Source organism: Chanodichthys erythropterus, chromosome 21 (genome assembly GCF_024489055.1).
Source record: "Chanodichthys erythropterus isolate Z2021 chromosome 21, ASM2448905v1, whole genome shotgun sequence".
In the NCBI taxonomy this organism is placed as follows: domain Eukaryota; kingdom Metazoa; phylum Chordata; class Actinopteri; order Cypriniformes; family Xenocyprididae; genus Chanodichthys; species Chanodichthys erythropterus.
Window position 1 is genome coordinate 11,898,905 of NC_090241.1, and position 27,722 is coordinate 11,926,626.

General features: G+C 35.7%; 3 protein-coding genes across 5 annotated transcripts in view; all 3 read left to right on the top strand.

Annotated features, from left to right (window-relative positions):
* Positions 1-972: 972 nt before the first annotated feature.
* Positions 973-6,699, top strand: trim107 (tripartite motif containing 107). Of its 3 annotated transcripts, none has more exons than XM_067374136.1 (2): positions 973-1,269; positions 4,813-6,699. In XM_067374136.1, the coding sequence occupies exon 2, from the start codon at positions 4,824-4,826 to the stop codon at positions 6,261-6,263; it is 1,440 nt and encodes a 479-aa protein (XP_067230237.1). In that variant the 5' UTR covers positions 973-1,269; positions 4,813-4,823; the 3' UTR covers positions 6,264-6,699. The 3 variants fall into 3 exon arrangements, with proteins under 3 accessions (XP_067230237.1, XP_067230240.1, XP_067230238.1); XM_067374139.1 differs by having other exon boundaries at positions 973-1,116; XM_067374137.1 differs by lacking the exon at positions 973-1,269 and adding an exon at positions 1,450-1,567.
* A 1,290-nt stretch (positions 6,700-7,989) lies between these two features.
* On the top strand, positions 7,990-25,610 carry tpra1 (transmembrane protein, adipocyte asscociated 1). Its single transcript, XM_067374107.1, has 11 exons — positions 7,990-8,141; positions 8,875-9,052; positions 15,140-15,272; positions 17,414-17,500; positions 18,633-18,705; positions 19,287-19,366; positions 19,539-19,649; positions 19,742-19,802; positions 19,934-20,036; positions 21,812-21,892; positions 23,836-25,610. The coding sequence occupies exons 2-11, from the start codon at positions 8,889-8,891 to the stop codon at positions 24,077-24,079; spliced, it is 1,137 nt and encodes a 378-aa protein (XP_067230208.1). The 5' UTR covers positions 7,990-8,141; positions 8,875-8,888; the 3' UTR covers positions 24,080-25,610.
* A 1,417-nt stretch (positions 25,611-27,027) lies between these two features.
* The window catches only part of chchd6b (coiled-coil-helix-coiled-coil-helix domain containing 6b), a 33,205-nt gene continuing 32,510 nt past the window's right edge, over positions 27,028-27,722 (top strand). The window contains exon 1 of the mRNA XM_067373798.1: positions 27,028-27,236. Coding sequence (XP_067229899.1) covers positions 27,153-27,236 — 84 coding nt within the window. The 5' untranslated portion in view covers positions 27,028-27,152. The remainder of the gene's footprint in view (positions 27,237-27,722) is intronic.

Here is a 27,722-nt window from a genome sequence, read left to right on the forward strand (position 1 = left end):
AGTAGTCCAGTCTGGATAGAACAAGAGCTTGGACAAGAATTTGTGTGGAATGTTCAGATAGGAAGGGTCTAATCTTCCTGATGTTGTACAAGGCAAATCTGCAGGACCGGGTCGTTGCTGCAACATGATCTGTGAAGGTTAGACCAGCATCCATCACCACTCCAAGGTTTCTGGCTGTCCTGGAAGGAGTGATGGTTGAAGACCCAAGTTGAACTGAAAGGTTGTGATGAAGTGTTGGGTTTGCACCGATCACAAGCAGTTCCGTTTTTGCAAGGTTGAGTTGGAGGTGGTGGTCCTTCATCCAGGCAGAAATGGCTGTCAGGCAGGCTGTGATGCGACCAGCAACCGTATTAAGAGGGAAACATCAACCAAAAACTTGTTCAAATAATATTATTTAAATAATTAATGTTAAATACACACATTAGGGTTATTTTTTAGTTAGAATCTCTGACCAAAATATATGAAAGATATTGTAATATGTTAGATTCTATATAAATACGTGTGCGTGTGTGTGTGTGTGTGTGTGTGTGTAAAAGTTCCCGTTTGACAAAAAAAAAACATTTTTTTTTTAGGTTGATACTACCTGGCTGGCCAAAAATATTTATTTATGTTTATATTTTTATTACTGTGTTAAAACATATTTAACAATCTATTATAATTAATTAAAAAAAATGGTTATTATATATGAGTAAAAAATAATAAAACTACAACAACCTCCATTAACAAATAAAAGTTCGGATTTGACAAAAATATTTTTGACGTGGACAAGAACCAGATAAAAATAAGTTTAAGAAAATATCCTAAACGTATTTTTATCTGGTTCTTGTCCACGTCAAAAATATTTTTGTCAAATAGGAACTTTTATTTGCTAATGGAGGTCGTTGTAGTTTTATTTATTTTATTTTTTTCTGATGTGGTTCAAAATGTAAAAAGACATAAAATCAGCAAAAGATGAAGGAAGGTATTGCTTCTTTTTTATATAAAACGGGTCAAAGACAACTTCTGTAAACTCCATTACGTCATCATATTAATGTTTTGTTGTTATCTCGGATGTGTGGAGTAAATGCTTGAGTAAACACGGCGATTGAGCTGCCGCAGTAGTTTGACTAAATAAAGGTGTGTATGGCTGTAAATGCAGATCACAGGCACTCCTTCAACTCTTAACGAAACACTCCCTGTCTGTCTGTAACAATAACTGTTGGTTTACGCAGCAAACAGCACATGTTCAATTTCAGGAGAAGTGAATCTTAATTTAAGAGGAAAATGCAGGTATGTGCAGCAAATTAACCTTAAATAAATATAAGTAGAAATACTGTGACATTTACCCATAAATTAATCGAGTATAGTAATCTCTATAGGTTATACAGTAACACACGAGCGATGATGTAGGCGGTGCGACGGTAACGGCAGGAAAACGAAACTGCATCGATTGTTACTGCAGGCGTTAACGGGAGTGCGTCGCGTTTGGCTTGATCTAAACGAACACATAACATTGTGTTGGTATGATGATTGTATAACGCACACACAATTCAACGTGCATCTCCATCGAGTTCTGTGCGCGTTCTAGGTAAGACATGCACGTTTCTAATTTATGTTGGAAAAATGGCTGAACATAAACAACAAAAAGCGCCCACGTCTTTGTGAGAGGGTTTCTACCTTTATACTACATGCGATAAACAGCATGGCGAGATTTAGGATATGAAAGTGAGTGGTGTGGCTTAGTGGGTGACTGACACAAATTTGTTAGAGGAAGGTGTCAAAGTCTAGCCTCGCTCTTCTCACACTGTCTTTCAGCGGGTTCATGGCTGCAGGTCACGCCATTCGCCGCTAGTTGGCGTCCTGTCGCTTTATTTTGGCTTCAGCAATCTGACCACAAATGATATCCCAGCTAAAGTTCTCAGAGCTTTTTCTAAACGTACTGCCAAGGTTTTCTCAAAGTTATGAACATGTTCTTCCAGTAACGTTAATAGAACTTTTGTTCCTAGTTAAATGTTACTTCTTGATTCAGAACGTTCAGAGAACATTCAAAAGTAGCATTACCATAATGTTTGCAGAATGATAACATAGAATGTTCTATTAACCTTTGCATTACATCAAAAAAAAAAAAAAAAGTTTTTAAATCATTTTAAAAACTGGACGTTTTCAACATTCAGTAGCAAATAACGTTCCCTTGTGATACTACACAAGTACTGTGTCGTTCATCTTATTAATTAATATTGATTATTAATAAGACAAGACGCAATAATGGGGAAAACTCCTTTTTCTCAGATTCTAAAGCCATACAATCAAGCAGTGTAAACTGCATGGCCATTGGTTTGTGAAGTTAAAGTAAATTAACCAATGACAGTGCAGAATGCGCAAGCCTGCTCGTGCCTGCCAAGGGGGGCGGGGTCTCGGGCTATATAAGTGGCCATTTCTCTATGGCAAATCGATTTATTCTCTTTCAGCGACGCAGATATCATCTCTTCGCTTGATCTACAAGACTTGAAGCCACCTTCACCTGCAAGCAGCTGGATTCACCGCTGATCAATTTGCCGCTCTGCGGCAGTTTGGTCAGCTCGCCTCCCTGCTCACTGCGCTCTATTCTGCTCGCCACTCTCTAGCAGCCTGCCGCTCAGATCGCTGCTCTCGTGCAGTGCTGATCGCCTGCCGCTTCGCAGCAGCCAGATCAGCTCGCCACTCTCAAGCAGCTTCCTAGCAGCCTACTCTGCCCACTTGCATCCTTCTGCCTCTCACGCTCTCACCTCTGTTGACAACGCAGGGCAGAAAGGATATGAAAAGCTGCCTCCTTTTGATGAAGCTGTGGCCACTTGTGTCCGCCTGCTGCCATTGGATGGAAGTCTAAGGCCGCCCACCCATCCAAACCCTGCCGGTACACCTCGAGGTGTACACCTCGGCCGGTCAGGAAGCTTCTGCTTTGCGCTCCATGGCGGTACTCCAGGTGTACCAAGCAAAGCTCCTCAGAGACCTGGATGAGGCTGGAAGGAACCTCCTCTTTCAAGCAAGAGGGACAATATGGCACCCCAGCCCCGAGCTGTGGGACCTTCATGCGTTGTATCTCAATGGGAGCCTGTAACCTTGTTGAATCCGCCTTGTCCCCTCACGGTTACTACCTGGGATCTTTCTGTGGTTCTTAGAGGCCTTAAAGGTCCTCTCTGAACCAATCCAGACTGCTGACTTATGATCCCTTTCACTGAAAACTGCCTTACTGCTAGCTTTAGCATGTGGGAGATTTACAGGCGCTCTCTGTGAGCTCCTCGTGTCTTGAATTCGGGCCTAATGACTCCAAAGTCGTCCTGAAACCGAGACATGGATATGTCCCGAAAGTCCTATCTACCCCCTTTAGCACACAGATGGTGATTCTCTCCACTCTTCCTCCTTCTCAGGATGAACAGGAGTTGGAGTTGAACCTCCTTAGGCCTTCAATGCCCTTTGGGTGTGAGAGCGCATTCCACAAGAGGTATGGCCTCCTCGTGGGCGTGGTCCTGTGGCGTTCCCATTGCTGACATCTGTGCGGCAGCCGACTGGGCCTCACTATCCACATTTGTCAGGTTTTAATCTGGATGTCCCTGCACTTCAGACGCAGGTCCTTTCAGCATGAGCCTCCCTGCACTTCAGACGCAGGTCCTTTCAGCATGAGCCTCCCTGCTGTGTCCAGCCTATGGCTTTCCATTACAACCCCGACCACGTCTGGGCATAATTATGTTCTGTGTCCTTTGCATGTGTACCCTAGGCCCCTCTGGTGCCCTAGTTTATGGGCTTGAGTGGATAACTACAGTGCTTTAGTCCCTGTTGTCTGGGCTACTCTGTCTTGAGTATCTGTCGTGAGCCCTTTTTCAAGTGCTCTGCCTTGCTTGGTCATCCCCCTGCATAGCACGGTGTGATTGTACTGTCCCCATTGCGTCTTGTCTTATTAATAATCAATATTAATTAATAAGACGCACGACGCAGTACTCGTGTAGTATCGCAAAGGAACGTACTCGGTTACTAACGTAACCTCGGTTCCCTTAGATACGGAACGAGTACTGCAATTGGAGAAAAAGGAGTTTTCCCCATTGTGTCTTGTCTTATTAATAATCAACATTAATTAATAAGATGAACGCAGCAGTACTCGTTCCGTATCTAAGGGAACCAAGGTTACGTTAGTAACCGAGTACGTTTTATTAACTTAAAGTGGATGTTAGCAAAATGCTAGATGCTGTTTTATTTGATTTCAACAAAATAGTTATTAATTTAATGGGTAACACTTTAGTTTAGGGTCCAAGTCTCACCATTAACTCATTGCTTATTAGCATGCATATTACTAGGATATTGTCTGTTTATTATTACTTATGAAGCACATATTAATGCCTTATTCTGCATGACCATATTCTACATCCCTTTCCTACCAATACCTAAACTTAACAACTACCTTAGTAACTATTAAAAAGCAGTAATTAGGAGTTTGAGGCAAAAGTCATATTTAATAGTTAGTTAATAGTGAGAATTTGACCCTAAACTGAAGTGTGACCATTTAATGAGATTCTTACCTGCTATTAAACACTTCTAGGGAACTCTATTGTTATACATTTGTTTCAAAATTCCATGATGAAATTAAGATACATTGAGAAAGTTTATAATCGATACTAAAAATAAATGGCTACATGTAATTCTTCATCATGGAATGTCAGATGTACTTATATTTTGAAATTTTAATTAAAAAATGTTTTAATTTTTAATTTCATGAAGGGAGATATATTGCCACATATCTATTAGCATGAAGCCAAATAACCATATATGTAACTATATGTTTTCTCTGTTTGTATTACACAGAGATAATCATAATGGCAGACTTATATTCAGAGGGCTTTTTGGAGTCAGAGCTCACTTGTCCAATCTGCTTCCATCTCTTCCTCGACCCGGTCACTCTTCCTTGTGCCCACAGTTTCTGCCTGGTTTGCCTGGAAACACTTGATAGGGATAAGACTTCTGGATCTGCTCAAGAACTTTGTTGCCCCGTATGTGGACAGGAACATCTCAGCCCAGAGTCCCTACCTAGAAATGTCAAACTGAAACAAATAGTTGAGAACTACAAGGCCAACAGTGCCAGTGGTGAACTTCACTCCAGTGCAGAAGACAAGATAATTAATGATGAACCATCTTCAGAAGACACTGATGAGTCCACGTCAACAGATTGTGGGAAAAATTCTCTTGAGGGGATGGAAGCCAATGGAAGGAAGTCTAGATTAAGTCCCATTATAACTAGTCTTCAAGAAAAGCTTGCTCTAGTAGATGATCTGGTTAATAAAGAAACGGCCAGAGAGGCTGCGGTCAAAGCGACACATGCTGATCTGAGGAAAGATGTGAGCAGCATTCTGCAGGAGATGGCAGAGCTACTGGAGACCTACAGAAAGACTGGAATGAAACTTCTGGAGGTTGAACTAAAGCCCAGAGAAGACGCTGTTGGGAAAAGAGTGCAGATGCTATCAGACCTCCAGAAGCAGCTCAGATCGGCTGAACTTCGGGTCAACTCGTTAATGGGGGAGACGGAAGATGCGTGTTTCGGTGACGGAGTCCGAGACGTCGAGAGCCAAGTTTCCAGCTTGACCGTGGAGCCTCTGCGGGACTTTACGAGCGATCTGGAATTATCCAGCAATTTGAAAAAAGTCTGTGAGAAAATCGAGCACCAAAACAACCAACTCCGTCTTGGACTTGGATCCGCTCAGCGGGCTCTACGTGTTGTTCTCAACCCATCTGAGGTGACATTCAACCCTGATACCATCCATTCCAATCTGGTCTTGTCGGAAGACCTTAAAACTGTGTCTTTTAGCGTTGCTAAACAGCCGTATCCGGCCAGTTCTCAGAGGTTTACCAGTTTTTTCCAAGCTTTGAGCTCCCAGAGCTTCGTCCAAGGAGAACATCTTTGGAACTTTCAGGCCGAGGGTTGTCCTTGGGTTATGGCTGTATGCTACGGTGAACTTCCCCGATCCGGTTCTGGTAGCGGTCTGGAGAGCAGCACTGGTTCCTGGTGCCTCATGTACTGTGATAACCTTCTGAGGGCATACGAAAAAGGAAAGGACACACCACTTAGACGTACACCATCTCTGAAGAGAATGGAGATACACCTCAGCTTCAGCACTGGCACTTTAGCGTTTTACAGCATTAGTGATGTGAGTGGGGATAAAACTCATCTGCATACTTTTAAAGTGAGCTTTACGCAACCAGTGTATCTGGCCGTAAGGATGATGTCTGGTCAGCCCAAAGCACACATAACAGTCAACTAGCTATTTCATACAGAAGCTGCACTACACCTTACAATGGACTAGTTACTGCAGACAAATAAAGTTTAGTGCACTCCATTACAGTGGTGTATTGGGAGATTATTCAAATGGCCATTAGAGTAAACCAATTTTTTTCTGCACTGTTTTCACATTGTGCCACTAGTTGTCAAATATACTTTTTGCAACTTATTCATCCATATTTGTCCTTTTCTAATGAAGTTATGATGCAATACATCATTAATGTTCGCCTCTTATGCACTAAATGCATCTTGCTGCACATTAATTGTCACATGCATTCTGCTTTCATTATTTAATTTAATCAAAATATGATGTTTCTTCACTCATGTGATTCGTTGACTCGTTTGAGCATGTGACATTAATACAAGCCTGTATTACATTTGCTTGTCATTTAAAAAAAAAAAAAAAAATCTGTTTCTGTTTCTTTGCTGTGCTTTTCTTTTAACATGTGTATTATTTTTTTTTTTCTGTCTACATTTAAATAAACCGTAGCATCTACATTTTTGTAATTATTTGCCTATTGTCTATTTAAACCCCCAAAGATTATTTTATCGTAATGTTTTACTTTTATTTTGAAGTGTTGCCTTCTTGGCGACCATCAACTTCGGAAAGGCGGTTAGTCTTTTGTTTTGAAGTGTCGCTTAGATTGGGATCTGTGTAGTTTAGTTTACGATAGTTTATAGCTATACAATATTTATACTGTATGTAATAGTTATTATAAATAAATTTCAATTTTATTGTGTTTTATTATGATCACAAAACTATATATTATTACTGATAAAGAATAGAGATGTGCATGATAATTTTATTTAATTAATAAGATTTAAATAATATACAACAAATGCAAATCAAAGTAATATCAACACATTAAACAACATATTAGTAGTGCAATATCCTCCTGACTACCAGAAAAAAAGTGTGAATTTAGTTTTTTTTTTTTTTTTTATTGCTTAGAGCATAAGAATTTTTTTTTTCCATTATATACAATGTATCTACATGATGAATGTAATTTGCATATTAATGTGTTCTTGGAGCAACATCTAATGAAAAAAGAAGTGTTATAATGGGAGTAATAATTGGCAATATTTTTATAATATCATCTCATATTTCATAGGAACATTGATATATAATTTATTTCCCTATTCACTTGTGTCTCTCAAAATGCCTGATAAACATGCTTTAAATCCCGGTGTCCACTACAGTGGACATGTAATAAATCGATGTCCTGTTTCGTAACAAAGTCGTGTTTTGATTTGAAACCCCATAACATTTTTCCTGAAATGTTGATTCATGACACACAATTAGAATATTAGTAAATGAAGTAAATGATAATAACAAAATATTATCATATTTCCATAAGGGCTGCCATATTTAAAGACCAAGGAGAGGGAGTAGTCATGGTAAAACTTAAAACATTTGGTATCTCTGAAAAGCCCTGAATGTGGTCTTTACAGGACATCCAGACAAAACAGTGGTCTTAGAGAAATTCGCTAAAATATAATGTCCTCTACAGACAACAAAACTCCATAGCTGGGTTTCAGGAGGATATAAAGTGAAATGAAATAAAATAAAACAAAACCTATGAAAGTAGTTAATTTTATACACACACTATGCAATTATTGTTTATCTTGAGTCTTTTATTATGAAGTGTCGCATAGATGGGGGCCATCTTTTATACGACAACGCATTCACGCTGACTTTTATCTGACAAACGAATCGCGACTGACGCATCAGTTTCGTTCTGCCTGTAAACAACAAACAACCGACACACCGACTAAAGTTATTATGCCTCAAATAATAACCTATGATCACGTTAATGCTGAAGCACACCAGCCTCTGATCTGAGATCATCATCATTTAAAGGTGAGCTGTGTTTATGAGGTTTATCAGCTGATATATATCCTTGCAGTGTGTGTGAATTGTGTCATATGATACATTTACAATATAAACATATCACATTCGTGCAATACACATACAGGAATATTCTAGTTCAATGAAGCTTTTGAATTTGTATTTGGATCAGTATTTGATGTGTGTTCTCACACAGACTGTGAGCTGTTATGTAACGTCATATATCTTTAAATACACAAACACATTCCAGCGGAAGAACTTTGTTACATTCGAAACATTCTGATCTCTTCGAAATATAATATTTTTAAAAATAAATTGAAATGAAATTGAATATTTAAGGGAAGACGAACAGTCATTAAATGATCTAAAGTGAGGCAGTGTTATTTTGTTATTTATATACTATTATAGTATTTATTAATATTGTAATTAGTGTTTATTTTTTATATTTTCAGTTTTCATTTTTACTTTAGATTAAGTTTAGGGATTGTATGTGCTTTGTAAAAAAATGTATTTCTATTTAGCTTTAATTTATTTTTATTTCAGTTTTAGTGATTTTAGTACTTGCCGAGGCTTGCTATTTTAAATTTATGTTCTTTTATGTGAAATGTTTGTGTTTTGACATAGTTGTGAATCTAATATTGTGCAGTTTATTATCAATAACTCCTAGAAATATGTGCTTTACATGCAAATAAATGGTTTGCGAATGAAGTAAGAGTGCAAATTGAAGTAGTTGTGTGTCTTGCAGAGGTTTAATCCAGAATGCTGGAGACAGTGACTGATGTGCCAAATTTGGTCCATTATGGCAACACCAGTGTGTTTCCCACTGTGGAGAACAGCTCTCAATTCAACCCTGACCGTGAGATCAACATCACCAAACCACACAAGTGTCTGCAGATCCTGTATGAGGACATCGGACAGTCTAGGTACGGCCGTCTAACTTTTATTAATGTCTGCAGGACATGTATATGTCCTTTGATATGGTGCTTTTATATGTCAGTGCACATTCATGCAAGTGTGTTATATTTGCAGAAAACATATCTGTAGTTTTGTCTTTGCTTTGGCTTGATTGTCTGAAATCATGTAGTCTTATTTGCATATAAGCATACTTCCTAATTTCTTTATCTAGCCTATGTACTCTATTTCCGTGTAGTCGTAGCAGTGTATGCGTTTTATCTAGTTATGTTAAATATGTGGTGTATTTTTCGTCTGGGCACTTTGCCATGTTTGAATGCCTGAAGAATGTAGTTTCTAAGCTCAGTTTTCTCTTAGATACAGATGGTTTTGTGTAGGATCTGACAGTAGACGCTTGTGAGGTGCGTGAAATGTGATTTTAGATGTGGAGGCCATTTACAACACGAGCTTTCAATTCTGCTTTCGTTTCTGTGCCAGTATGTCTCTATCAAATGGGACTGTCCTCTGTATTTTTATTAAAAGTCCCTGCTGATTCTCCTGGGATGTTTAGTTTTGTTTTCCTTTGAGGATATTTGTGTTAGTGAATATCTCTCTGAGCTCAGCATAGTTTTAAGTGTCTTAAAGAGGCTCTTCAGAGGCTACAGATGTTTGCTCAATCAGTGAAGACAACTTCCTCTACTTGTTTGTTCAAATTACATAGTATCAGCAAATTGAATAGAAAGAAAAACAGTAGGTCTATTGTTCGGAATTTCCTATTGTATCTGAGTAATTTCTTGTAAGCAAACTTCAGAGGAAAACAGTTTTTAAAGCAGAAATGTGAGTTTTAAAGAAAAGTGAGGGTTTTTTTAAGCAGGGAATTTCTGTAAGGGACATCAGGACTTTTTTACACTACAAGTGAATAGTGCACACAAAAATGAATAATATTAATTGAAAAACTAATTCATTATAAAGCTAATATTTGTGAAATATTACTACAATCTCAACTGTTTTCTATTTGCATACAGTATATTGTAAAATGCAATTTGTTCCTGTAATGCAAAGATCAAGAAACATTTCTGTTTATTATCAGTGTTGAAAACAATTGTGCTGCTTCATAATTTTGTGATGTATATATTAGGATTCTTTGATGAATAGAAAGTTTAAAGAACAGCATTTATTCGAAATAGAATCTTTGTAAAATTATAAATGTCTTTACTGTCACTTTTGATCAATTTAATGTGTTTTTGTTGGAAAAAAAGCTATTTCTTTAAAAATTAATAATAATCTAAGGTAACACTTTATTTTAGGGTCTTTTAACTAGTTGCTTATTAGCATGCATATTAATAGAATATTAGCTATTTATTAGTAATTATTAAGCACATATTAATGGCTTATTCTGCATGACCTCATTCTACATTCCCCAGGGATGAGGTGTTTTTGTAGGCCAACCCGGAAGTTAGCGGCGCATGGGTTCCCTCGATTGAAAGCATATTCGTTTTTCCCATAGACTTTTGGAAAATCGCAGAAAATAAGCTCTGTGTTTAACAAAGGGTTATGACACTTACACTTTTTGTGTATAAAAATAATCTTTACAAGTTAACAAAACATTTATAGATTTTGAAGCCTAAATAAAGTCGTCAGATATAAAAGGCTAACAGTAGGCTATAAACGGACTACAGCACACCATGGTCGCGGATCAACGTCACCATCAAGCTTCCTCAAACTTTATTTAGAAAACAACTTTATTTATAAACATGCTCGCTGATTATGATCTGTGCTGTTATGAATACTTATCCACTTTTTCATGAGAAATGCTGTCCAAATGTCCCGTTTTTAATGATGACGTCTAAAGTCCCCGCCAAAGGAAGTAGTCCCTTTTAGCAATTTGTTAGCAACCGCTGATTTTAAGACACAGTAAAAGTTTAAAAAATAACAAGTGGGTTATAACTGGTGTGTTTTAAGTCATAGATCAAAACGTGAAAGTATTTAGAGGCTTTGTTAACCACAGAACTTATTACAGGCGATTTAGCAAAAACCCATTCAAAAAACCCATAGACTTTGCGGCGTTGGAACCGGAAGTCCTAAAATGCTAACTCACTTCTGGGTTTTGCCTACAAAATGCGTCATCCCTGGGGCACTCTATACCGAAGCTTAACAACTACCTTACTAACTATTAATAAGCAGTAAATTAGGAGTTTATTGAGGGAAAAGTCATAGTTAAAAGCTTTTATACAGTATGTTCCCTATGCTAAAGTGTTACCAAATCTAATGACCCCAAACTTTTGATCCAGTGTACAGGTTTTACAACGAATTAAACATTATGCAATCATACAGGACATAAATATTATATAAACAAATAATTCCATAATACCTTTGATTACATAGCTGAGTTTTGTTTGGTTTGTATATGTTTATTGTAAGTTGAGATCAAATACATCTTAAAATTAAACTTCATTGACTGCAGGTACTGCGAATATATGTATGCTAGTATAAACATTTTAATATTTTTATACATATCTTTTTATTTTTATGAATGTTACAGAGAACAAGTTAAAGAGGAAAATTAGTCTGAAACCTAAATGGGGCTGCAACGATTAATTGCGATTAATCGTTTGCAAAATAAAAGTCTGTGTTTACGTAATATATATGTGTGTGTTCTGTGTATAATAATTATCACTGATTCTTGAGAGATGGGACAAAACATGTCCAGCAATTGTAACTGCTATTAGGTTTAAAAATAAAAATATTTTCTATTTTAAATGTTATGAGGGATTAATAATAGAAAGTATTTATCACAATTATCCCCTTCAATTTAATTTTATCATTATTATATCAAATGTATAACACTTATTGTCTTCTCACTACATCTAAAACAGTGTGTCCACAGAGAAGGGTTCAAAAATTTGTATGCAATAAAATGGATAAAAATGTTTTTTTTAATGATGAAAAAGCTTGTTTTATAAAAAGCAATACTTGATAATATTTCATGTCAGAGCAATATTGTTTTTCAATGACACATGCATGTTTTATAAGATTTCCAAGTTGTGTCCCCACTTTTTTGTCAACACCGTCAGACATTTATTAAAATGTAATAATATCAGGGAATATCAGGGGCAGCTGTCACTCTGAGGGACCCCCTTGCCACATTCCACCTCTGCAGAGTACATCAATGTCAGACAGGCTCTAGTAAGTTTTATAATTTTAGAATATTTTAAATCTTAATGTTAATATTCCCTGTGTCACAACCATGATATGTCAACACCCTCTTCCAATTCATGAGGAAATTATTCAAAATTTTTAGATTATTTTTTTCTCCTGAAGCAGGTTCTATTAGCATATAGCATCAACAGAGAAAACAAAATGGCTACTACATGAACTCCATTTGTTTTGTGAAAGAAAGGCAAATATGTCAACACCGTCAGTGTCAACACCGTCAGATTTTCTTTCTGACGGTGGTGACAGGCCAATGACGGAGTTGACATTCAACATGAAGTCATCATATTTTTGTGGTTTTCAAGTCATTTTTAATTATATTAAATATAAAATAGTGTATAGTTTTTCTAATATTGTACTAATACTAACTATATGACCTGACAGCGTATATTGCTTTTGTGGATTAGTCATCACTTCTAGCAGAGTTAGGCTTAATTTAATTATTACCCTGCTGCTCCGATAAGCTTTATAATGGCAGTGCACAGAAACCACCTGTTTAAAACTCAAAAAAGTGCATCCATCCATCCAATGTACTCCACACAGCTCCGGGGGGGTTAATAAAGTCCTTCTGACTTGAAGCGATGCATTTGTGTAAAAAAAAAAATATTCATATTCAACACATTATGAAGTAAAATATCTAGCTTCCGCCAGACCGCCTTCCATATTCAACTTAGGAAGAAAGTGTAAAACTCTAACAGTTAAAAATGCTTCTTCCTTAGTTAAATATGGATATTTTTTTTAACACATCGCTTCGCTTCAGAAGGACTTTATTAATCCCCCAGAGCTGTGTGGAGTATGTTTATGATGGATGGATGCACTTTTTTGAGTTTCAAACAGGTGGTTTCTGTGCACTCCCATTATAAAGCTTAGGAGCATCAGGGTGATTATTAATATTTCTCCAGTTGTATTCGTCAGAAAGCAGAAAGTCATAAACACCTAGGATGGCTTGAGGGTGAGTAAAGCTTGGGCTAATTGTCATTTTAAAGTGAACTAATCTTTTAATCCTTTACTTGCCCTCATGTCGTTCCACATAAGACCTTCAGACCACAAATTAAGATATTTTTGATGAAATCCAAGAGGTTTATGACTTGTCCATAGACAGCAATATAATCACCACTTTCAAGGTCCAGAAAGGTACTAAAGACATCGTTAAAACTCAAGTGGTTCAACTTAAGTGCTGTGGTTCAACCTCAATATTATGAAGAGACAAGAATACTTTTTGTGCCCAAAAACTAAACAAAAATAACGATTTTATTCAACAGTATCCTCGCTTCTGTGTCATTCTTCTATGCTGTTGAATAACAGATATTGTTGAATAAAGTCATTATTTTTGTTTTGTTAACATACTCACTGTTTGTTGTGTTTGTTTTAATAGAGTAATTGATTGATTCAAGTATTTGATAGTTAACATGACTACAAATTCAGGTTTTTGTCAACACCGTCAGATGTGTCAACTCCGTCAGATGAATATTTTGATATATCATTATGATATTTTATATTTGTTTAGGAATTGTTGGTCATAGGTAAAAATGTAATCTGTCTGCTAACATGAGAATGGGTTTTGAAATGTTAAAATCATCTTGATTTTTGTTAAAGATAAAGTTAAAGTTATATTTCACAGTCCAATTTAAAGAAACACAAATGAAAATCTTTATAATAAATATATATACACATATTGAAAGTATTATTTTGTGGCCTCTGTCAGCCTTGGTAAAAATGAGTGTTTACTATACTTTTTATAGGTCTTGCATAATGTGAGTGAAAATTAATTTGTGTTTTTGTTGTCTGACGGTGTTGACACAATATAAGTGATGGCAAGGTAAAAAGCACATTTTGATTAAAAAGAGTAAAGTTGGGAGGTTGTATCAAAGCATTGCTCAGTAGCTTATTACATGTAAGATACATAAATGTAGTTTAATTTGCCTGAGTATAAGGTTTATTTTTTTCAATATTGCATCCTGTTTTGTCCCACTTCTCAAGAATCAGTGTTATGTATATATAAATACACACACATACAGGTATAAAGTTTAGAAATATATGCATGTATTATAAATATATATATTTATATATTATATTACATATAAACAAATATTTTATATATAACTATAACATTTTTCTTAAATATATACATGTATGTGTGTATTTATATATAAATATATATATATATATATATATATATATAATTATTATACACAGAACACACACATACACATTACGTGTAAACAGACTTTTATATTGCAAATGATAGGGCTGGGCGATATATCAAATGCTTTTGTCACGCGCATTTTGTCAGTAAAGCCGGTTCCCTGATTACCGCTAAATCGCCATCACCTGCTTTCAAATGGAGCGGAATTTAATAGACAGAGCCGTAGTTCACTGACAAGCCACGCAATATCGGATTCAATATCGATATGAATCGCCGGCTTTACTGACAAAATGCGTGTGACAAAAGCATACGATATATCGCCCAGCCCTAGCAAATGATTAATCACGATTAATCGTTGCAGCCCTAAACCTAAAATATATTTGTTAATCAAAGACATCACTTACAACATCCAATGTTCTCTACAGAGAGACACATTAAAATATTCAAAGGATATAAAGAAGAACAAAAAAAAAAAGAAAAGCTAAACACTAAAACCTTTTTTTCTGGTTCCCAGGAGGTGAATGTGTGGGTTTTGGGTAAATAGGTATTTTCCATCAAGGCATCAAAGTTGAAAATCCTGTTTTTGATGTGCTTGTGTGTGTTTTGTGTGTGTGTGTGGTCTAGTATTGTAGTAATAAATGTCTGTTTTCTGTGCTGTTTTATCTAAACGTGTTTAATGAACACTGTCTTCCCACTCTCTAACAGCAGTAAAGCTTGTTTAGGGCGAGATCGTAACAATTTGTCTCTGTTTGTCTGTAAGGGTTCGTTTCTGGGATCTGATGCTGCTCATCCCAAACGTGGCTTTCCTCATTTTCCTGATGTGGAAACTTCCCTCTGCTCGCGCTAAGATCCGTCTGACCTCCAGCCCCATATTCGTGGCGTTTTACATACTGGTAAGCAGCAAAACATCTCACATGACCTGAAACTGCATTGTGGAAGTTTGAATTCTGTGGGATTTTCCTTTGTGAGTGAAACCTCCAAGAGCTACTAGTGATTAAACCTCTTGCACTAAATCTTAAAGGGATAGTTCACCCAAAAATGAATGTTCTGTCATCCTTTACACGCCCTCATGTCAATATATACCCATAAGACTTTTGTTAATCTTCAGAACACAAATGAAGATAAAGATATTTCAATGAAATCTGAGAGATTTCTGTCCCTGCATTGAAAATCCATTTCCCCAAACTCTTAAAGAGATGGTACAATAAATCCATATGAACTAGGGATGCACAGTTAGGATTTTTTGGCCCATACAATACCAGTTTTAACAAACTACTATTGGCCGATTCCGATATCGATATTTGTCACTTGCTCTCTTATTTGAACATTTGTCATTAAAATAGATTAGTGTTTTGATCATGTTTTAAATTAGCAAAGTTAAAAAACGCGTGCATTAAGGTATACTAGCTAGTTTATTGCTGCATCATTAAATAATTTCTTCTGATCATGGATTGGATCTATTTAACATTTAACAGGTCAACATAAATACGTAAATACAACAGAACAATGATGCATATGAAATAAACAGTATTTTTTCAGTTAGGTCTAACAGTAGTTTTCATGTACAGTAATATAGTAATCAAATGTAAAATATATTCTTCATTGTATAAATTAAATAAAGATTAATCCTCTAAGAGCTTTAACACTAAGCTCTTAAGATTAACACTTTAAGAGCGGCACAGATCAAATATACTGTTGCACATGCATTTTATTTCTCAACTGTTTATGTTCATTTAAGACATAACGGACTATGTTTACAAGGATACTCACCAAGACGGGCATTTTGATATTATTTTGTGTGAATTATAAGAAGTGAATTCAATTCAGTATTTGCATGCTGTCTTAAACGGTGCTTTCCAGGTGTGCGCTTTGGATGTATGTGCACAAAACTTCTCACGCAGTGAGTACCAAATTTAGTTATCTTTCACATCTTCTTGTGATTGAATATTTAAAATCACAAGGCTTCATCTTTGGAACACAAATTAAGATATTTTTGTTGAAATCCGATGGCTCAGTGAGGCCTGCATAGCCAGCAATGACATTTCCTCCCTCAAGATCCATTAATGTACTAAAAACATATTTAAATCAGTTCATGTGAGTACAGTGATTCAATATTAGTATTATAAAGCGACAAGAATATTTTTGGTGCTCCAAAAAAACTAAATAATGACTTATATAGTGATTGCTTCATGGAGCATCGGAGCGTTATGAATCTTTTGTGTCGAATCAGCGGTTCGGAGCACCAAAGTCATGTGATTTCAGTAGTTTGGCGGTTTGACACGCGATCTGAATCATGATTTGGCACAAAAAATTCATAATGCTCCGAAACTTAATGAAGCAGTGTTTTGAAATCGGCCATCACTGTAGAAGTCGTTTTTTTTTTTTTTTTTTTTTTGGAAGCACCAAAAATATTCTTGTCACTTTATAATATTAACATTGAACCACTGTACTCACATGAACAGATTTTAATATGTTTTTAGTACATTAATGGATCTTGCTGGCTATGGAGGCCACACTGAGCCATTGGATTTCAACAAAAATATCTTAATTTGCGTTCGGAAGATTAACGCAGGTCTTACGGTGTATAACGGCATGAGGGTGAGTAATAAATTACATTATTTTCATTTTTGGGTGAACTAACTATTTAATGAATGTTTTGAAGAGTTTTGGGTGAATAAACTTTCAGTGGAGGGACAGAAATCTGTTTATATATTCCTTCATTTGTGTTCTGAAGATGAATGAAATTGAGTTTGGAATGACATGAGGGTGAGTAAATGATGGCATAATTACATTTTTTGGGTGAACTATCCCTTTAAAGTTGAGTTTGTGCACCATCCTGCAGCGTTTGAATGATTCCCCAAATCGTGTGTGTTGTTGAGGTGTTTTCACCTGCTGCACCATAAAACTTGTGAAAAAATCCCTCAGACTCTCATGAAAGTTTGGTTTCTGTCACGCCACATCTGTGTTGTGGTTTTGAGTGTTGTACTTTTAGATTTGGTATGTGGTAACAAGCTCTTTCTCTTGTGCCGTTCAGGTGTTTGTGGTGGCGGCTGTAGGCATCACACGTGCCGTAGTCTCCATGACCGTCAGCACATCTAGCTCCGCCACACTCATAGATAAGGTAAAAACACAAACAAACACACAGAGCTATCTTAATGATTAATTCATATTGATTTTTGGTCAATCTTTGATTATTTATGGAGCTGTATACAACCTAAGAAGAAATTTGTTGACATGAAAAGAAGTGTTGGGCCTGAAAAATGCCTCCAAAATAAATGCCTTTATTTTTTCCTGTTATCTAAGCTATGCTATTGTGATTTCATTACATTCAGTTCTAGACCTATCAAGTTTGCTTTGTTTAATGTATTTGACACACTACCGCTCAAAAGTAAATAATAGAGTAAATAAATTAATACTTTTATTCAGGAAGATACATTAAATTGATAGAAAGTGACAGTGAAGACATTTATATAGTTATAAAAGAATTTTAAATAAATGCTGTTCTTTTGAACTTCCTATTCATCAGAGAATCCTGGGAAAAATGTATCATGGTTTTCACAAAAGTATATTAAGCACAACAGTTTTCAACATTGATAATAATCAGAAATGTTTCTTGAGCAGCAAATTAACATATTAGCATATTCTGAATGATCATGTGACACCGACGACTGGAGCAATGATGCTGAAAATTCAGCTTTGATCACAGGAATAAATTACATTTTACAATATATTCACATAGAAAACAGGCATTATAAACTGTAATAATATTTCGCTGTTTTTACTGTATTTTTGATGAAATAAATGCAGCCTTGGTGAGCAGAAGAGACTAAATTACATTACAAAATCTTATTAACCCCAAACTTTTGAATAGTAGTGTACTTAGTGAAATGTATAGTCAGTGAGAAAGGTTGACAGAAGAAATGTAGGCTAGCGCTTGATTTTATCCATCGTAAACTGATTAGACTGTGAAACTGGATGGTGTTTCTATGACAAGTGAGCTGAAACAGAAAGTTGAGATGGAACAAATTATTACATTATGATGACAAACATTCATATCTTTAGAATAATGTGACTAATGAATCAGTCACAATCAGACCAGGAACATGAATTAAGAAAGTAAATTTATTCTTAATTTCATGTTGACTTGCAGATGTATCTGGTTTGATGACAATGTAATGAACACATTAAGATGGCTGTAGTAGTGTAATTGTGATGTGAATCCACTGGTAATTTCTGTGTTTGTGTGTTTACAGGTGCTTTGGGAAATTACAAGGTTCTTTTTATTAGCTATTGAGCTCAGCGTCATCATACTCGGATTGGCTTTTGGTATGTTCCTGCTTTATACATGTGATCTCATATCTGTTTCTAATTAAAAATCTACTTTTTAAAGTGGGTGACAGTGATTTTAAGACATTTTTATGTTATGTTATGTAACTTAGGGTGTATTCACACCTGTCTTGTTTGATTCGATTGAATCTTAAGTTCGTTTCCCCCCCTGGTGCGGATCTTTTGGGTAGGTGTGAATACAGCAATTGCACTCGGGTGCGGGCCAAACAACTGTACCGTGACCAAGCTTAGAGGTGGTCTCGGTCCGGTTCCAAACAGACTCTGGTACAGTCCTCTGCTTGAGAATTTCTGTCCAATGAATAGATCACCTTAACACACGTGTGGTTTTGTTTACAAATTTTGGTTCACTTGCAAAAAGGGCAGCGTGAAAGCGAACCATACCAAACAAACAAAAAAATCGACATTGTATTTGGTCCGGACCAAAGCAAGTGAACTAGTGGACTTTCCTGGTGTGAATACACCCTTGTTGTGCAGTGAGAGCCTATTCAAATGAAGGGTTTTTTTTTATATGTGCTGCACTTCCTGTTAAAGTGATTTGTTTTATGATTGTGTTTGTTCAGGCCATCTGGAGAGCAAGTCCAGCATCAAGCGTGTGTTGGCCATCACTGCAGTCCTGTCTCTGGCGTACTCCATCACACAGGTGTGTTTACAGAGCCATTTATTGCACCAAAAACACTTTAGTGAAGGTGTATCTTTAAAGTGCCCCCTATTATGCTTTTTTGGATGTGACCTTTCATGTAGTGTGTAATAAAGCTGTTTGTAAGTCTTGTGGGTTATTTATTGCTTCAATACAGCATCTCTTGTTCTTTCAGGGGACTCTGGAGATTCGTTTCCCAGACAAACACCTCTCCGCCAAAGACTTCAACATCTACGGCCACGGTGGGCGGCACTTCTGGTTGGCCAGCTCCTGTTTCTTTTTCCTGGTACCTAATTAAGTACTTATCCTTTCTTTTGAATCCATCTTGAGTTTATATATTCAGTGATTTATTTTATTCTGCATTCAAATCTGTTTTAGGTGTATTCCTTAATAGTCATTCTACCTAAAACTCCAATCAGAGAGAGAATCTCATTACCATGTGAGTAAATGCCTTTGGTTACATTTACATTTACATTTATTCATTTGGCAGACACATGTGTTCAGTGTTTGATGTGTAGGAATGGCGAATCATTCAGATGATGATGTGAATGTGTTTCTCGTTCTCCGCAGCTAAGAGGAGTTTTTATGTGTATGCTGCGATCCTGTCCGTGTTGAATCTGGTCCAGGGTTTGGGGAGCGCGCTGCTCTGCGCTGACATCATCGAAGGCCTGTGGTGAGAATTCACGTCTTTCTGTCAAATGTATATTATGATTTTACTTTTTAGCAGTCCAATTAACAGAGAAGTGCCATTAGCTATGTTTTCATCCGCAGTTTTAAATTTTGCAAATTTAACATGCGCGAAAAAATTGAATATTGCATAAAACATTTGCGAATAAAGCATTGTTTTCATCCCTTGTGTTCAAGAGAACAAAATTGTCATTTCCTGGGAAGTTGGCGCAAAATATCTGTGATAAAAAGAAGTTGGTGCAATCGGGGAAGAAAGTGTGGCTCTTTTTTCCTCCTTCATAAATGACTTGTGTCTCGGAGCGGCAGACGAAAGGCACTATCATGTGTGAGACGCTTCTGGGAGGGAATTAAACCAAATCATTCCGATGACAGACTCAGGCATCAGGCATGAGGCATCAGGCATTGATTCAGGCATTTCAGAACCACCAAACCAACATTTGAGAAGCTGTGATGTGATTGGTCCGCTGGTTAGTCCAGTTATCCAATCACATTGTCCGTTGAGTCACAAGAGGTTTTTGTTGCAGATCAGGGGTTTATTCAGTAAACGTGTTTCATCGTAGTTTATGCCCATGTTTTCTTATCAGATAAAAAATTATCCACCTCAATTAAGCACATACTTTTTATATGTGCATTTTTAGAATGAATGCACATCTTGGTGTTTCCATCCAGCTTTTTTATGCGATATCCATAAATATTTTAATTTTGTATACTGTTTTATATTGTGTATTTGACACTATGTCCTGCTCTCCAGATTGAAAGCCCAAAAGTGAAAAAGCTTTTATTTTGTATTCTCTTCTAATATAATACAAAATCATTATTTTGTCAACATTATATTATCATTATATAAAAATGATGAGTGAAAAGTTTGAGAAATGAGCATGAATCTGAGAATGCCTTTGGTTTGTCTGATGATTTGAGAATGCGACATAGATAATAGAAATATTAAAATATTAAAGGTTCCTAATTTTGTTTTGGAGTCTCCTACAACAGGTTCAAATGCATCTAAGTTCAAAAACACTTACATTTTCTCATAATATCCATTGCAGCATCAGCTTTTTCCTCACAGTGTCTGAAAAAGCCCCTCCTTTCTGAGAGTCTGCTCTGTTTTGATTGGTCAGATGGCCAAGTCTGTTGTGATTGGTCAACCGCTTACAGCGTGCGTCAGAAACCCAAACGTCCATTATCATATCTGAATTTTAGCTCTTCCTCAGCACTTACACAGTGATGCGAACAGTAATGATAGTGTCTGTTTTTACCGGATCAGTCTCATCAAAGTGGATTTGCTCTGGCAGCAGAAAATAGCATCTTCGCAAAATGAACAACACAAACCAAACTCCTCCGGTCTCAGCTATAACTACAGTGTTTGAGAGCGGGGCAAAGTATATGTTGCTCACCAGCAGCCAATGAAGACCATAGGCTGATATTATGCAAATTAGTTACAAACATACAGCCTGGAATTACAGTTGACTCAGGCTGTTCAGAATCATTTCCTTCTTTTGGGAGACAATAACTCCATTTATCTGCACTCTGATCTTTGAAACTTTGCAGACCTTTTACATTCACAAACAGCTTTATTACACACTACATGAAAGGTAATATTTAAAAAGCATAATATTGGAACATATTGATATTATATCATAATATTCATTCGTTTTACCTTGCTTAAAATGTATTTAAGTCAAGGTTTTTATGGATTCCAGATGAACACAGCCTCTGTATTTTTGATGGTGACTTTGTTTCTGTTCCTCTGTGTGTTGGCAGCTGTGTGGACGTGACCACATTCCTGTACTTTTCCGTCTTTGCTCCTCTGATCTACGTGACGTTCCTCAAAGGATTCTTCGGGTATGTAGATCCACCTGCTTCAGTTAATTCTGTCACAGGATATTACAAACATGTCAGTCCATTCCCCCTAGACAGACTCATTCCTGTCATATTGCGACGCTTTAGTTCTGCATGCGGAACTGAGTAACTGTAACTGTATTTAGATGAGATGAATCGGCTGTGGTGGTTTTCAACTTCCTTAAAATACCAGAGAGTTCTATTTTTTAATACATCAAAAACAGTCATTGATTTCCTGAAGTTGTGAGTTGTAATGTTTCTGTATGCCAAATCAAATCTGTTTTAAAAGAGCAAGGAAATTCTTGTTGTCCATTATATGACTGCGCCAAGTTCCACTTTACAGACTGTCATTAGCAACTGGTGCTAACCTTCATATCATGGAAGCTTTTGCACTTTCTGTTGTACAACTATGGACAATTGGGCATCCTTTGAATAGTTTTTACAGAAACTATCCAGAAATATAGTAAAATCAGGGGACTTATGATATCAGGAGTGGAAACAACCAATTAATTCCCTGTTTCAAATCTTCTAAAAGAAAAAAAGTTTGAAAAAATCTACAAAATCTTTATTTGGATGCCTCTAAAAATTATTATCTGTTTTTTTTTTTTTCTTTTTTTTTTTTGTATAGCAGTACTTCATAGTTAGCTTCCATAATGTATCCTCAATACTTAAAAAAGATTACTATTATACAGTACCGTTATAAATATTATTACAATTTAAAATATAAAATGTAATTTATTCCTGTGATCAAAGCTGAATTTTCAGCAGCATTACTCCAGTCTTCAGTGTCACATGATCCTTCAGAAATCATTCTTATATGCTGATTTGCTGCTCAAGAAACATTTCTGATTATCAATGTTGTAAAACAGTTGATCTGCTTCATATTCTTTTCAAGATTCTTTGATGAATAGAAAGTTCAAATGAACAGCATTTATTTGAAATGGAAACCTTTCGTAACGTTACAAATGCCTTTACTGTCACTTTTGACCAATTTAATGAGTCTTTGCTGAATAAAAGTATTTCTTAAGAAAAAAAAAACATCTTAAAAACTTTTAAGGAGTCTTTAAAGAAAACTTTTAAACAGTAGTGTATGTTTAAAAAACATATTAAATTTTGCACCTCCTGTCCAAAAGGAAACTATTTTAATACATGTTAATACACTTGTGATGATACCGGTCAAAAATGACCGGCCTACAATAAAATAGCTCATAAATCTATTATGCTATATTATCACCAAATATTGCATTAAGTCTTTTTGTCAACTTGTTTTCTTTTAATTAGGTCAGACTTTGTATTTATTTTTGAATCTGTCTGATTGTAAGCCTCATTGATCTGAACTTATATTAGTCAAAAATGTCCATACCTTGAAAATGAAAGGGGGAGATAAAAAAGAGAGAAATATTTAGTGTTCAGGTGCATGTTCATCATGTTCATGTTCACACTTCACATATGCACATGTGTGCTTGCAAAGATAAAGGCTGTGGACCGTGCAGACACACACATTTAAACTATTTTGAGTATTACAGGCTTTCTTTTCCACAGAGATGAACTTTATCCTCAGATCAGTGAGGCCAAAATAAAAGCATTTCAAAACAAACTTGCTGGTTAAAGCATACTAGTGTGATAAACAGTGCATATTTGTTCCATACTTTGTTGAAAATTATGCACAAATAATGCTTTTTTTTTTTCACTCAAAAACTGAGGTGCATGATCTCAGCTCAATGAGGCCTACGATCAATCAGTTCCAAAAAGAAATACAAAACCTGTCCAAATTGAAAGAAAACAAGCTGACAAAAAGATTGAATCCAATATTTAGTGATAATATAGCATATGAGTGATTTACAAGCAATTTTTAAAAGGCCGGTAATGTTTGACCCGGGTTTTCAATACAGCAAAAGATGACAGCTAGTTTTCTTCATGTAACAAACTTCCTCATTTCTCTTCAGTTCCGAGCCCAAAATCCTCTTCTCCTACAAGTCACAAATCGACGAGCCAGAAGACTCTGACGTGCACCTGCCCAACACGTCATCCTCTGGACTGGGCAGGAAGGAGTTGGATCACGGCTCATACTCTAGCACGCAGATCGACGGCTCCGGCGCGTACCTGGACGACGTGGTGTCGGGACCGTATGGAGGAGCACACAGCATCAACAGCATCGACAGTGACCGATGGAGAGCCCTGAACGCCTGAGACACGCTTGAACAATGACCTCCATGACCAGACGAACATTTGACATGCTGCGGATCTGAGTTCAGTTTGTCATGTACTGCCTTTTCACAGGCAGTGCTGTTATTTAAAAATTTGTATTCCATGAATCCAACATTCCTTGTGTAACAACAGTGCTCTTAATTTTACATTTGTGTACTCAAAGCAAGTTTATTGGACTTTTGTGAAGTGCATAACCTAATATGTATCTTCTGAAATGATATATGATCTTATCTCTACGTGATTTCAGACTGGATTAGCTAGTTTCTGAGTTATGCTACTGATGCCAGCGAAACATTTGCTCAGTTTTTGATGTTTTTTTTCTACCGTTAGGGTTGTTTTGCACTGAAAATGATTAATTTGGCTCACCGGGCATCCTGAGTTTTGGTGCGTGTTGTAATTTGAAGGCTTAAGGACCCTAAAATCTACCTTGACTTTGCTTCACATGCTGGGCGTTTGTCTAGAAACCATTTGTTTCTTAGTGCTATATTGTAGTGTTTTTCTTTTGATTTTTATTTATTTTAGTGATCTGTTGAATTTCATTTTAGCCTGTCTTTAGATTTGGGCCTAAAATTTAAAGCTTAAATTGTGAACTTGACCTTTGTTTTTGTTTTTTTTAATTGATAGTGAAAATGGAACTGGTTCAAGTTTGATTTATTGTAACTTCATTCCATGTGGGAGAAAGAACCTGATGCAAGAAAAAAGGACCATACTGAGAGAAAGCATTTGACCCGGTTTATGTTATTTGATAAAAATCCTGCAAGTTAATAACAATGTTACATTTTCTTGGTGCATACACACACACACACAACGCCAGCGGTTTTGGAAAACACTATAATTCAATTAAATTTGGTCTGAGTAAAATGCTTGTTTCTTATTGCTTATTTCTCTTTGCTCTTTTATTATGATTTGAGAGAGAAAATGTTTTATGATTAAAAATGTATCTATTTAGAGATGTGTTTGGATGCTTTGCTTTTTTTTTTTTTTTTTTTTTTTTTTTTTGAGCACATCAGTGGATTTTAAGTAAATCAAATTAATCTTGGAGTTGTTTTTTGCACTGTAATGCCACTGTAAAATAACTAATATAATCTTAAATTCAGTGCAAAATGTCATACTGCTTGTACTGCCTGATTATTTCATCTGATTTTGTAGCCTACTAGTATAAGCATATCTCAAAGATATTTAATATTTTTTCTTTCCTAAAATGCTTGGTTAAACATCAGGGTTTTTATTATTATTATTATTTCATCAGTATATAGCACAATAGAAGATGTATTTTATTCAGGTGAACAGTGAGGTCCAGCAAAAATACTTGAATGTCACAGTATTGTAACGTCTTGAATCATAGACTGTCTTGAATAATGAGCTCCACGGGACTTTTATTTTGGAACATACTTTACAATGACGTGTTTTTATAAGCAGGAACTATCAGACGTCATCAGATGTGAATAATGTCTTATTTTCTGATTATACTATCAATAAAAGAACGTTCAGGTGTTTCTTCTACATTTTAACATTCCTGATGAATAAAGCAGTTCCCATACTGTGACCTGTGCTTTTATTTATACGTCATATCGAAAGTGTCGTCATGTGATGTCTACCAACTTCCCGACTCTTATTAATTTATTGCACATTTAATTTGATTTTATTTCAGCATATATTATCACAAGAACTGTGTGAAGTAAGTAAAGATATCAAAGTAAATATGACACTAAAAATTACTGTACGAAATAAAAACAAAAAAATCTTGATAGGTATATGTAATGAAAATAAGTGTATTGAAAAAGAATCACATTTTATTGTTAATTAGATTTTATTAAATTTGTGGACCATTGCATTATAATAAAAAGTAAAATAAAATAGTAAAATAAATGGCAAAATAAAGTGCATTTCTCAAAGTTTCTGTTTGTTAATAATACTTCTTCACTACAGTAATTTAAAGGGTTAGTTCTCCCAAAAATGAAAATTCTGTTAATAAAAACCTGTATGACTTTTGTTCATCTTCAGAACACAAATGAAGATCTTTTTAATGAAATCAGAGAGAGAAAGAAAAACAATTTACTGCTTTATTTACAAATTAGGCTACAAATCTCCAACACGCGTTCACGAGGGTGTTTTTTCGCAAACAAAGCACTTGCGTGACTTCAAAAAATTGAGGGTAAACCACTGGAGTCATGGATTATTTTAATGACGTCTTTACTACCTTTCTGGGGCTTGAAAGTTGTAGTTGCGTAGGCAGTCAATGGAGGGACACAAAGATCTCACATTTCATTAAAAAGATCTTCATTTGTGTTCTAAAGATGAACGAAGGTCTTACGGGTTTGGAACGACATGAGGGTGAGTAATAAATGACAGAATTCATTTTTGGGTGAACTAACCCTTTAAAAAAAGTTTTGCTTTGTGGAGTATGTTCAATATAAACACATAAATTACATGAATTATAGTAAAGCCTATGTATATGAGTTTTTTGATTGTAAAATTACCCAAAGTTTTAGGAGGGAATTGGCAGGATTTATTTTTAGTTTAGTAAACGTACTGTTTTTCATTAAAGAGTATTATTGTGTAGCTACTATGAACAAAGGTCTTGAATTTATTTATATTGCTGGCAAAATTGTATATACATAAATAAAAATGCTTGAATTCATCCCCAATGTTTAAGGTGTTTTTAGTGGAATTTGATTGTTTTATATCTTCTCTGAAATTGTTAAAAAAAAAAAAAGAAAAAAAAAAAAAAAAAAAGACAGTAACATGTTTACAATATTATTTTCGGATCCCCTGTTATTAATTAATGTTTTGTATTGCACTATTTTATGCTAAGCTGTGTTTTTATTATTTGTTCTATCTTCAATAGAAAAAAAAAAAAAAAAAAATTAAAATAAAAATAAAAATAAAAAAACGACATTTCCCATGGTTCATTGCGGCCACATGATGACGCCTGATAAACCGTAATAGGATATTCGATGATTTTATCCGCATGTAGAGGGACACAGTGACCCTGAACTGAATCGGGGTGAATTTATTTCTGCTATCTTAGTATTTGGGGTGATTTTGTCGGCTGATGGGGGCCGGTGACAGTAGGAGCAGATCTGTGTCATACGGACTGGACGAACAGGACAATGTCACGGTCCTACAGGGAGTTAAGGTGACACCACAACACATTATTACAAGCACAGACTTAGAATGTAATCATGTCCTGCAAGATACTATATTACCATTATATGATTTTAATGGGATATTTTATTGTAACTGTGTTCTTATAAAATAACTATTGTAACTGTCCTTATTGTCCTCTTGTGAACTTCAGTTGCACTGAGAAAGTGAAAGCATCAGTTGATTTGTTAGCGTTCCATTGACTGCATTGATTCATATGTGATATATAGTGATGAAATTTGTTCATTTTAAAGCATTGTGCTCAAGTTAATCCTCAGTTCTTTTATATCATAGTTGTACTGTGAAATAGAAACCTACAGTAATTTTATCTGCTCTCACTCAAGGTCAAAGATACAAAACATTGAGATAAGACTGATCTGTGAACAGTGAGGTGTGTGTTGTGTGTTTCTTCACAACTGATCAGCCATGTAGTAGTGAAATAACAAATATCTTTCAGATATTTTTCAAAAAAAAAGAA

Coding starts and splice junctions, on each gene's coding strand:
- trim107 (XM_067374136.1), top strand. CDS start 4,824: ATGGCAGACTTATATTCAGAGGGCTTTTTGGAGTCAGAGCTCACTTGT.
- tpra1 (XM_067374107.1), top strand. CDS start 8,889: ATGCTGGAGACAGTGACTGATGTGCCAAATTTGGTCCATTATGGCAAC. Junction 18,706..19,286: donor CATACTCGGATTGGCTTTTG/GTATGTTCCTGC, acceptor GTGTTTGTTCAG/GCCATCTGGAGAGCAAGTCC. Junction 20,037..21,811: donor GACATCATCGAAGGCCTGTG/GTGAGAATTCAC, acceptor GTGTGTTGGCAG/CTGTGTGGACGTGACCACAT.